The 12,018-nt window shown below is 40.2% G+C and overlaps 1 protein-coding gene across 2 annotated transcripts; it reads right to left on the bottom strand.

The window, feature by feature from the left end:
- Positions 1-820: 820 nt before the first annotated feature.
- Positions 821-7,325, bottom strand: SP8 (Sp8 transcription factor). Of its 2 annotated transcripts, none has more exons than XM_073677785.1 (2): positions 6,624-7,325; positions 821-3,882 (listed from the first exon to the last, which is right to left on the bottom strand). In XM_073677785.1, the coding sequence occupies exons 1-2, from the start codon at positions 6,642-6,644 to the stop codon at positions 2,347-2,349; spliced, it is 1,557 nt and encodes a 518-aa protein (XP_073533886.1). In that variant the 5' UTR covers positions 6,645-7,325; the 3' UTR covers positions 821-2,346. The 2 variants fall into 2 exon arrangements, with proteins under 2 accessions (XP_073533886.1, XP_073533887.1); XM_073677786.1 differs by having other exon boundaries at positions 823-3,882; positions 6,343-7,323.
- Positions 7,326-12,018: the final 4,693 nt, after the last annotated feature.

Below are 12,018 nucleotides of genomic sequence, written 5' to 3'. Positions count from 1 at the left end.
AAAAAGATTAAATCTTGCACCAACCATCATCTCTAGATATGCTACTGAATGGCACTCGTCTAAAGTCATTAAAAGCTTTCCATGTTTTATATTGTCAGGCTACAATGACCATTAGTCATCTGCTAAGCCTTAACTGAAAGATATTTATTATAAAATCCTGCATTTATAATGCTAAGATAATTTATAATAGTAATCAGAATTGTTATTATGCATTATCTTATACATTTATATTAGTTATTTATATATAAAAAAAAGTTTGCTGAAAGATGTATTATGATGAACATTATTATTATCATTAATAATAATATAATCTCAAGCATGGGGAATTTTAAGTGTACTAGTAGCATAATGTAAAGTAATTTAACAATTGTTTTATTATTACTATATATTAATAATAATAATAATAATAATTAAAACCGTGATAATTATATATTATTATAATAAAAATTAAACATTACTTAATTTCTTTTGTAAATTAACCTTAAATATTGACATTAAACCAAGTCGACCACGGTAGAAATGAACATGCATTAGATTGTTATTTGCACTATGAAACCTTATAATGTAAGAATATTATCATTAGTAGCAATAATAATCATAATAATAATAATAATAATAACAAAAATGTTAATCAAATATAATTAATAATTAAATAAAGTTCGTGTCTATTCTATACTATTAATTCATCCTCACATAATAAAAGCAATGTTCACAGCATATTGAGGAGAAAAAAAACCACAATAAATATCAACGCAATAGAATAATAAACACAATTTTGATAATTTTTTTCAGAGTTTATTAATACCATTATTTAAAATATTACAAATAAAACCAATTACATCTCATGCATTTATAATGCAATCTAAAACGTCTCAGTGAAAGTTTTTTTTTTCCATTTCAATGTGAAATATTCAAATTATTTGAACATTACAACAAGGAGTACAGTCTGCAGTGGCTGCAAACTCTAGCTGTAGTGTCAGTCAGCACTTGTATGGACAAAGGTCTGGGGTGATAGTGATTGAAGCAGGAAATACACAGGCCAAAGACAGCTCAGGTTCACTCTGACACATTTATTTAATACATGAGTGTGTGCCTCACCCACTGGTGAATAAAACCCAGGACAGTCCTCACTGACAGCTCATTCACCACGGGTGACATAGAAGTTTATACCTATCTAAAGTCATAGTCAAGCAAAACTAGCCCCTCAAAGTGCAACTTTAAGGAACAAAATAATTAGAATTATATTAATAAAAAGACTGCAGTCACCTGCAACAAAGAAACTCATCTGTACTCCTATATATATTTACTGTAATGAATATACAAGAAAAATACTATACAAACCGCCTGTTGGCCACCTATATGTCAGTGGAGCTGGCCCTAGAAAGAACGATTCTCATCCAATTAATCGGGATTGATCTAGACTTCCATATGCAGGAGAGATCGGAACTAAATTAATAAATCAATTCGGTTACCAATCCCCAAATATAAGATTATGATCAATTGTCGGGTTTTCGATTCATCTGATCAGATGGGTTTAGTACCATAATATCAAACGACCAAATCGTTATGTCTAAAGCCAGCTTAACCCGTGTCAGTGGATCCAGTGCTAGGGACAGTTTATATATTATATATTTAGATTTGGGCCTTTGGCCAAGAGGATAAAGTAAGGTGGGCAGTAAATTGCATGGAGGGGAGCCTTAGGTGGTAAAACAGATGTATATAGACATTGAATGATATTAAAGGAAATGAGAACATTTCTAAGTATCCATATAATCTTCAGGTCATGGCTTTGCCCTATCAATAAACATGTTAACCCTTAACATTAATCATTATATTACAAGATGTTGGCCTTTTTTAAGTAGAGTTGTGAAAAATGTCCACTGCAAACAGGTATCTGCCTAGAAGTATAAAGCCATAAACTACCAGAGTCCAGTGAATATATTAGGATTACCTGTTGGCTGATAACTGAGAACCCTACAGACAGCAGCTTGTACCAGTCTCTGGGTGCTGTGTTCCCATGGGATTGAGTGCATTATACAGGACATTATATAGTGAGGCCAGTGCTGTCCTTTGATCCTTATGTAACTTCCAGGCTGGGTTGTAAGATATTATTTCACCATACAGTTCAGTTCTGGCAATAATTTACTGGAGGGCATGGTGATTTGGGGGCACCCTCTAATGCCCCCTCTCAGTGTAGTCGGGGGTGGGGTTGGTGACAGGTTTATTAATGCCAATAGTACGGGTGTCATCAGGACTAGAGAGGGCTCAAACTGTGGTTATTCTTATGTCCATAAGTACAAGTGGGTGTATAGGGGAGTATTCACATTATAGCATTGTGTCCATAACTCACTCCAAGCCGTTCCTTTCCGTGCTGTGTAACAACTCTGGTGAGTGACAGGGCGGACTAGCAGAGGGACTGTGCTCACTGTCGGTGTCGCTGCCCTTCTTGCCCCCATTACCTGCCCCTCCAGTGCCCGCTCCTCCGCCTGCCCCCGCGCTGTGCGTCTTCACGTGTTTGCTCAGGTGGTCGCTGCGCATGAAGCGCTTGTTGCAGACGGGGCAGGCGAAGCGCTTCTCCCCGGTGTGGGTGCGCAGGTGGCGCTGCAGCTCGTCCGAGCGGGTGAACCTCTTGCCGCAGAAGAGCCAGTTACAGACAAAGGGCCGCTCACCAGTGTGCCAGCGCAGGTGCGCCTTCAGATGGGACGTTTTACCGTAGACTTTGCCGCATCCTGGAATGTGGCAGCTGTGCAGCCCCTTCCTCCGCAGACTCGCCCCTGCGGGTCCCAGCCTCTCCGCTTCTTGGCAGTTCGGGCAATCACAGGTGGCTCTTCCAGAGTAGCGCCGGGCCGAGGAGCGCGGGGAGCCCCCCAGTGGTCCAGTGGGCGCCAGCATGGCACTGGCTGAGAGTGGCGAGGAAGACGGGTCGGGGTAACTCCCAGGCCCTAACACCGGCTTAAATCCGTCCATCAGATGCTGTCCGGCTGGGCTCAGAAGATGGCCTCCAGGTGTCCCCCCAGCGCCCCCATTTCCAGCTCCTCCAGTTCCCCCAGTCCCGGCTCCTCCGCCGCCACCAGTAGTAAAGTGTCCGAAGCCGGCGGCAGTGTAGTCAGAGCCGTATCCGCCCAGTGGGGAGTGCAGGGAGCTCTGCAGGGAGCCGGGGTGCAGAGCTGTTCCTGCCCCCGGGCTCTGAACGTCTATCCAGCCTGCTCCTACTTCCCACCAGCTGGAGGCGCTCCCGGCAGCGGCGGCGCTCACGTCCCCGGTGTGTGAGGGCTTGAACCAGGACTCATAGGGGTGCGCCATCCCCACCCTGGGGTAGATGCTCTGCAGTCCGTCCACGGACGCGTGCACTTTGGACAGGAAGACCGGCTGGTGGTGGTGGGACGCTGCTGCCGCTGCTGCTGCCGCCGCCGCCGCCGCTGCCGCCTCCTGGGATCCTCCGCTGACCGGGAACACAGAGTATTCGTTAGCAAAAGGAGAGGCGGCTGACACCGGACAGTTACCTCCTCCCCCTCCGCCGCCTCCACCTCCGCCACCTCCGGAGGATGTTAAGGAGAAGGCGCTGGAGCCCGGAGAAACCCCGCAACTGAAGGAGTCCGACACCAAGGCAGCCGCAGCCGCCGCCGCTGCCGCCGCCGCCGCCGCTGCACTTGATGAAGAGGAGCCGCCTCTGGAGGAGCCGCCGACCCCGAAACCGGAGAGCGAGCTGGAGCCCAGGGTGCAGCTCCCGGCGGAGGATGAGGAGCGCTTCCACGGGTGGAATCCCTTCCCGAACGAGCCGGAGCTGTCCGACAGGGAAGACGGGGACGGGCTGGGGCTGCCGATCTTGTTACAGGTGGCTGCAAGCATGGCCAGGGGTGTAGATCCGAAGCGCGGCTCTTCCTGCGGGGACACAAGACAAAGACCGGGAAACAACGTCAGTGACTGTAACCTCAGACCGCGGGAGCAAAGCGTTACCGGCACACAGAGTACAGCACCGAGCAATGGCCGGGACACGAGCAGCCAGCACCGCAAGTGTCACTGATACACTGATGGCCGATGTGTCATCAACAGAGGAACATTACTGCAAGTGCAGCTATCAGCTCAGAGCTCCAGATCGTCATGTTCTGCACAGGGAAAGTTGTGTCATTACTACAGCAGGATTGTAGGTCGCCCTATATAACAACACTACAATCCCTCACCCTACAAAGTCCATCACTACTATACAAGGATATGTCCCTGTATAGTAACACTGCTAAGTCACACACCAGACAGATAGCGTTGTGTTATTGCTACAGGTGTATGGTACCCTACACTTCATACATCAGACATATAAAGGTCTGTCATTGCTACAGGTGTATAGTGTGTAACCCTGTATAAAATCCCAGCAAATTTATACACCATACTTAGAACTTTGTGTCTTTGCTACAGGTGTACAGTATCCTACACCATTAATTCATATACCATACATATAGAGTCCAATCATTACTATACAAGGATATGACCCTGTATAAAAACACTGCGAATTAATACATTGCTACAGGTGTAAAGACACTGTAAATCAATACACCAGTACATTTAAAGTTGTGTCATTGCTATAGGTGTATAGTATCCCGTATAATAACATTAATAATTCATACGCCAGACACATAAAGTTTTATCATTGCTACAGGTGTGTTGTATGTAACCCTGTATAAAACAGCAGCTTTCTATTTCCAAAGTTTTACTATAACCACAAATGTATACAACCCTACATAATGGCATTATTTACAATTACACAACATATTTACAGATGTATCATAGTTGACATTACGTGCATTTACATTTCATATATATATATATATATATATATATATATATATATATATATATATATATGCACATATTTATATCACGTGTCATATAAGTCCATAAAATATCACAACTGCCTCATATTCAGCACAAGATTAATCATTCTTCTCTACATAGCCATTGTATATAGCGCCCTATGAAGTCTCTGAATCCGCATATACCACATGCATTGTATAATAATTCTGCTGCCTTATACAGAGCAGGGAGAAAGTTGTCTCATCACTGTATATAACACCATGGACTAGAGAATTATACTGTATGTATTGCATCCCTGTGATCACTGGTACAGTAAAAAGCGCTATGATAGATAGATAGATAGATAGATAGATAGATAGATAGATAGATAGATAGATAGATAGATAGATATATGGATTATATGGAATATAGATTATAGAAAAAGAAAGAAGAAAGAAAGAAAGAAAGAAAGAAAGAAAGAAAAGGAAAGGGAATAAAGCTCGATTTTTCAAATCAACTATATTTCCAAAATTCGATCTTAATAAATTAGCTCTGCTACATGTGATAAACCGAAAATAGAAGAAAAATAGAAAGATGGAGATGGACAGATAGTTACACACATAAATAGATAGGTATTTAAGAGATATAATAAATAGGAGCGTACTTCTACATTATTTACTAATGGACTCAGCACCATTTCTAAATGGGTAATATTTGTATGTGTACAGAACTATATAAAAAGTAACATCCTTCATTAACTGTATTTATACAAAAGTAAAAATCTTCATCAATATAATGTACAAAAATTTTATTTATTTACATATTGCACATAATATATATATATGTGTGTGTATTTCATATATATATTTAATTTATGTAATCATATTTATTTAATATATATGTATATATACATATATATATAGATGTGTCTGTGTGACATAATACTTCACTTATGTATTATTATTATTATAATAATTGTAAATATTTAGAAAAAAAATTATTATATTGATCTATTCTAGTATAGCACTAGATGCTTTTATATCCCTAATAATTTGTATATAGCGACATGAAAATAAGTATATGTCGGTATACCTATGTAAAAATCACTCTATCTATCCATCCATCTCTCTATCTAAAATTGTATTTTATTTATTATAATAAATTAAAATTTTCTTGCATATTAAACTTTTCTATATTATAAAATCAGCGGCTTTGAAACTTGCAGTAAACTTTCCTAACACATATGTCATTTTTTCTATAAAACTAAGGACATCTAACTCTCAGCTCAGAGAGAAGCAGTAAGAAATAATACTGTACAATGGGGGTCCGTCCTTTCTGTCCACACACGGGACCCCCCACGGCTCTCGGGTGACTCCACGCAACAGTTGTTTGTTTCTTTTAAAACTTTCCAAAGTCCGAAGATATCAAGCAGGAGAGAAAGAAATGTAGAAATTGACCCGCAAAGAAGTCATGGGTGGTACAAAGCCTCAGAACCGGGCACGATCCGGGCAAAGTGCGGCGCTGAGGAGCTGGTGAAGGCGGACGCGGATCACCTACCTGTGGAGGAGAGGCTGACGGGTGCAGTCATGTACCGAGCCGCCACTGTCAGTCCGGTGCTGCTGCTGCTGCTGCTGCCACCGCTGCTGCTGCTCTGTCAGGTGCCTGACTCTGCCCGCCACTGACTCTGCCCCCTCTGTGTCCCTTCCTCTTCTCTCACTCTCCACTCCCTCACACTATAGCAGTCAATAGAGGAGTGAGGCTGGCCCCTGCCCGGACCTGCGCTATTATAAGCCTGCACTGAGGCGGTAATAAAGACAAGCAGTAATGGCAGCACTCACCCCCAGCAGAGACGTGGCCATCCCAGCAGTGCCCTCCTCAGAGGATCCGTTTTATACGTAGATATCAGAGCTGGCTTTTTTTAGAGGTGTGCGATCCAGTGATCAGGTCCGCCCATCCCCGCACTATTGTAGCTCCTCTCCGGCTTTGAAGTACCGCTGAGCCCCCGCTAGCCAATCACAAGCGCCGCAGCCCGGCTCAGGTCAGGCAGACACCGAGCACAGCCCCTGCCACGCCTCACTCTGCCGCCAGGGGGAGCTCCGGCTCATACAATCAGAGCTCCCCAGCGCCCTGCTGTCTGTGCCCCCCGGCTCTGCACCGGCCGCTCCTCTCTGCACAAGTTCACTGCGAAGCTTCTTCTCACCACTTTCCTTCTTTATCTTCTACTGCCCTGTTTTCCATTCTTGTCATATTTTTGTTTTTCTTTCCTGACATTAACTGCTCACTTTCCTGTGGATTCCATCAATCCCTCATGCGGAATATTTAATGATCAGGGCATTTTATTCTGTAATTTCCAGAGAGTGAATATTTATATAGTATCTAATAGAAGATCTATCTTTACCATTATTATTTTTTTTATCTTCATAATCATCATTATCTGTCTATCAATCTATCTATGTAATCATTATCTATCTATATAATCACTATCTATCTATCTATAATAATCATTATCTCTATTTATCTATCCATTGACCTATAATAATCATCTATCTTTCTATCTCATATCTATCTATCTATCTATCTATCTATCTATCTATCTATCTATCTAACTACTGTATCTATCTATCTTTCTATGTAATCATTATCTATCTATAATAATCTTTATCTATCGCTATCTATTTATCTATCTATTGATCTATAATAATCATCTATCTATCTATCTATCTAGTAATTAATCTGATAGGATATAGATTATTATTATTTGGCCTTTTTTAGTACCCCTCCCTCCCAGGCCCCATGTTGGTGTCCTGTGCTCTATATCTGTTCTTACTGTACAGGTGATTAGTCTGCACTGATCGTATTATTAGTATTGTTCTGTGCAGGGTGGGGTGGTACATGTGGCAGGACCCCTGACCTGTATTGATCACACACAGGGCGATGCTCCCATACACTATTATCTGAGGCTCCCTGGCTGGGGGTGCATGCACGCGCTGCTCTCTCCCCGGGAAGGTGATGGAGTGTTTATCTGCGGCTCCTGTGAATGATTTCAGCCTGTTGAGAAGGCGGCACAGCCCGGCCCAGAGGGAGGATCGGGCGGGACAAGGAGGGGACTGCGTTTAACAAATAAAAAAGAATTAACTTCATTGCTTTCCCCTGGTCCTGTAATGATATTCATTTCCAGGAGCTAATGCACACTTGTTTAATGGGGGGTTTAACCCTTACATTGCCCCGGGGGCGGCATGAGTGTCCTAGGACACCACGGCGGGCAACAGGTTAACCGATAAAATATGGATGGGTGAACCTATAAGATCATGTGTATATATATATTTACTCACAGAGTATATATATGTATATATATTTATATATACTATATATATATTAGGTACACATGTGTCAATACCTCTAGAATATTTCTACACTTGTGAAGCTACAGGTTCTCATATCTGTATCTTCACAAGTATAGAAATATTCTAGAGGTATTGACACATGTGTACCTAATATATATATTTATTTATATATATATATATATATATATATATATATATATATATGTGTGTATACACACACACACACACTCACACATATATATATACATATATATAATCGCACTGACATTTCTGTATAATATATATATGATATATGGGTATAGACACACAATAACATTATATATAAATGCTGCCTATTGTTATATACTACTTTATACTATAATACTTTATAATTTTACATGTCAAGATTTTTTTCTTTCTCTATATTTCTATTTGTTAATGATTTCCTTTCCCTTCTTTTTTGTGTCCTTGTATCCTGATCGGTCCTGTGAAGATGAGATCTGAATTCTCGCCCTTTTTAATTATTATGTGAAATGTTACAGATCAGGTAAAGCTTCTCTCCTTTATATCCGAGAACTAAACATGTAAGATGAGAAGTAGAACATATTCCGTATTGCAGAGTTGTATTCCGGATCACCTAGAGTCAGGGATGTCAGGAGAAGCGCTGGCAGTGACTGGCACCCCGTCCCCTGGCCATCCCCTCCCGTCCCCTCCCGTCCCCTCCCGTCCCCTCCCGTCCCCTCCCGTCCCCTCTCCGTCTCCTGTCCGTCCTGCCTGCTGATGACTCCCGCGTCATTTGAATTTCAGATGTAATAAGGCAGGAGGTTTTTAATCAGGGCCGCGGATACGTGTGTGATAGGAGCGGCCTTATTGACCACTGTCATCATTACACCACAGCACAAAGTTAATTAAAACGACCGCAGCTCCTTCATCATATCAGGTGTCTCGTCCTTTATTACAGCCCTGATGATGGATAGTGCTGCTGATTAATTTCTCTGTTTCTTCGATTTGGACAAACAGCTTTTGGGGGCTGATTTACATCCTGCAAACAACCTTCCGAGGAAGACACTTGTCACATGTCTTGATTATACAGGGGAGGGTGGGGGAGCATTATCCTACATATCCCCCTCCCTGTACATTCACCTCAAAACACCCCAGGAACACAAACTACCAATAACATAGGACACAAGATTATGATCTATCTATCCATATATCTATTATCTATCTATCTATCTATCTATCTATCTATCTATCTATTATCTATCTATCTATTATCTATCTATCTATTATCTATCTATTATCTATCTATCTATCTATCTATCCATATATCTATTATCTATCTATCTATTATCTATCTATCTATCTATCTATCTATCTATCCATATATCTATCTATCTATCTATCTATTATCTATCTATCTATCTATCTATCTATCTATCTATCCATATATCTATCTATCTATCTATCTATCTATCTATCTATCTATCTATCTATCTATCTATCTATCTTATAAGGACATTAAGCAGCACTCCAAATAAAGTGTTCAGTAAGCGGGGTACTTTATGGACCCATCAGAAATGCATTTGAGATTTTCAATAAAATATCACCACTTTTTTTGAATACTTTATTTGCAGAGATGCATAATTTTTTAAATATTATATAGTGGACCTCAAGTCGGTGTCCAGTGGCTTTGCATCCTTCCTTCCTTTTTTATTTTTCTTTCTTCCCCTTCCTTTTTTTTCTTGAACTTTCTTTCTTTCTTTCATCTATCTTCCCTATATTCTATCTATCTATCTATCTATCTATCTATCTATCTATCTATCTATCTATCTATCTATCTATCTATCTATCCAATCAGGAATACTCTTTAATGTGTATTTCATGTATAGTTAGATAGATAGATAGATAGATAGATAGATAGATGAATAGATAGAGAGACAGATGAACAGGTAGATAAATAGATGAATAGATAGGTAGATAGATAGAAATATGGAACGAATGAATGATAGATAGATGAATATATAGATATGGATGAATAGATAGACAGACTTGCTCGTTTATGAGTTTATGGGGTCTGTAGATATAAATGAGAGGAGAGCTGCAGTTTCCTGGTGCCAGAGCCATAGACGCTGATTGTAGATGAGTGATGTGGAGCCCATGTGCCTTATTATTACCCATATACATAATCTATGTGTGTGCACTCAGTAAATGAACTATGCACATTTAGTGAGATTAAAGCCCCCGCTATTCACTTATAAGCCCACAAATCACCAGCAGCACAGCAGTCAATAGAGAGATGGATAGTGCGGAGTCTGCTCTGTGACTGTAAGCTCTGCAGCTCGGCTCTATCAATATATATTATTATTTATACGGTGTAGCACATCCTCCTGTCTTGTAATGACTCCTCGTATAAGGGGGGCTCCGTCCTAAACCAGGGACCATTGTAACCACGAGATAATGCTGCCCGGGGATTATGGTTTCTTTGCTCCTAGTCTTTATTATCACACATTATTAGTTGTGGTCGCTGCCTGATAGACATTAGCCGTATAGCCGGTGATGGAGTGTGCTGGAGCAGTTGTGGTGGTAATAAATCTGGGGGGTACAAAATCCTTTATATTATTATTATATTCTGCATTTTGCCCATACTTATCGGTAGAGGGCTGAGCTTCTAAAGTCGCAACTCTTTAGAAGCTTCATTAATGGAAATGAGAAAATAACCAACCAAGTATCACAAGCGGTAGATCAAAAATAAAATAAACTGCGAAATCACCTATACAGTAAACCAGAATATCAGCCTCAGACCCAAGACGCCTGATATATGTTGTACATATTTATACCTCTTCTATGTTTATCCTTTATTGTCATCTGTCTAAGGACTTTCATCTATGTCATATGTTTATTTTACTAAATTAGTAGCCTAATAGATAACTAGCCAACCTGGCTATTTACTATCTATCTATCTATCTATCTATCTATCTATCTATCTATCTATCTATCTATCTAAATACATGTATGTATATATTGCAGCAGTCACTGCAGCTTGCACCTGTTCACATTTGCTTCTTTCTGTTAGGAGATGCTAGTCAGTTTTGTATCTATCTATTTTATCATCTATTATCGCTCTCTCTCTTCATATTTATCTATACAAAAAATGCCTCGCAGGCAGCATCCCATATGACTTTCTTTCTTTCTTTCTTTCTTTTTTTCCTTTCTTTCTTCCTTCCTATCTTTTTAAAAAAATCCATGAACAAACTATTTAACACATTTACTTGTCTATCTATCTTTTTTTTTCTTTCTTTCTTTCTTTCTTTCTTTCTTTCTTTCTTCCTTCCTTCCTCTTAATTAAAAAAAAATCCATAAACACACTTTTTTAACACAATATCTATCTATCTATCTATCTATCTATCTATCTATCTATCTATCTATCTATCTATCTATCTATCTATCTATCCATGTCATCTGCATTACCTGAAGTGATTTTTTATTGATAAATAAATAGATAAACAAACAGATATGTAGATAAAGGCTGACATGTTGATTACCATTGATGAATAATGGAGTATCTATATTCCATAGGACATTTAAAGATTCTGATAACTATTACACATGATGTATTTGCCTTCACCTGTACCTACAGATGCTTTTCTTCCTATCTCTGATGTCTCTCCCATTTTCCCACGCGTGCATCGTGAATCTGCAGAGCAGCACGGGACTTTCTTACACGACCCTCACTCACAGAGTATATCTGACAGAGCACATATAATAATGTGTGTAGAGGGAGGGGGGGGGGGGTGTCATAGAAAAAAACTGCTCTGCTTTATAAACCAGTAGTAATTACCTGCCAGAGCAATTAGCTGACTATCAGGAAGAAATTAGATCGCTCAATGTAGCATAAATAATGCGAATAATT

Source organism: Phyllobates terribilis, unplaced genomic scaffold (genome assembly GCF_046119375.1).
Source record: "Phyllobates terribilis strain yellow unplaced genomic scaffold, ASM4611937v1 Scaffold_4__5_contigs__length_816908805, whole genome shotgun sequence".
Classification (NCBI taxonomy): Eukaryota; Metazoa; Chordata; class Amphibia; order Anura; family Dendrobatidae; genus Phyllobates; species Phyllobates terribilis.
The sequence above is the reverse complement of the archived record's forward strand: the minus strand, read 5'-3'. Positions and strand labels throughout refer to the sequence as shown.

What these genes read in the sequence shown, in the direction of transcription:
- SP8 (XM_073677785.1), bottom strand. Translation starts at nt 6,644, where the DNA reads ATGGCCACGTCTCTGCTGGGG. An exon ending in TGGCCACGTCTCTGCTGGGG is followed by an intron (nt 3,883 to 6,623) that starts GTGAGTGCTGCC and finishes GTGTCCCCGCAG; the next exon opens with GAAGAGCCGCGCTTCGGATC.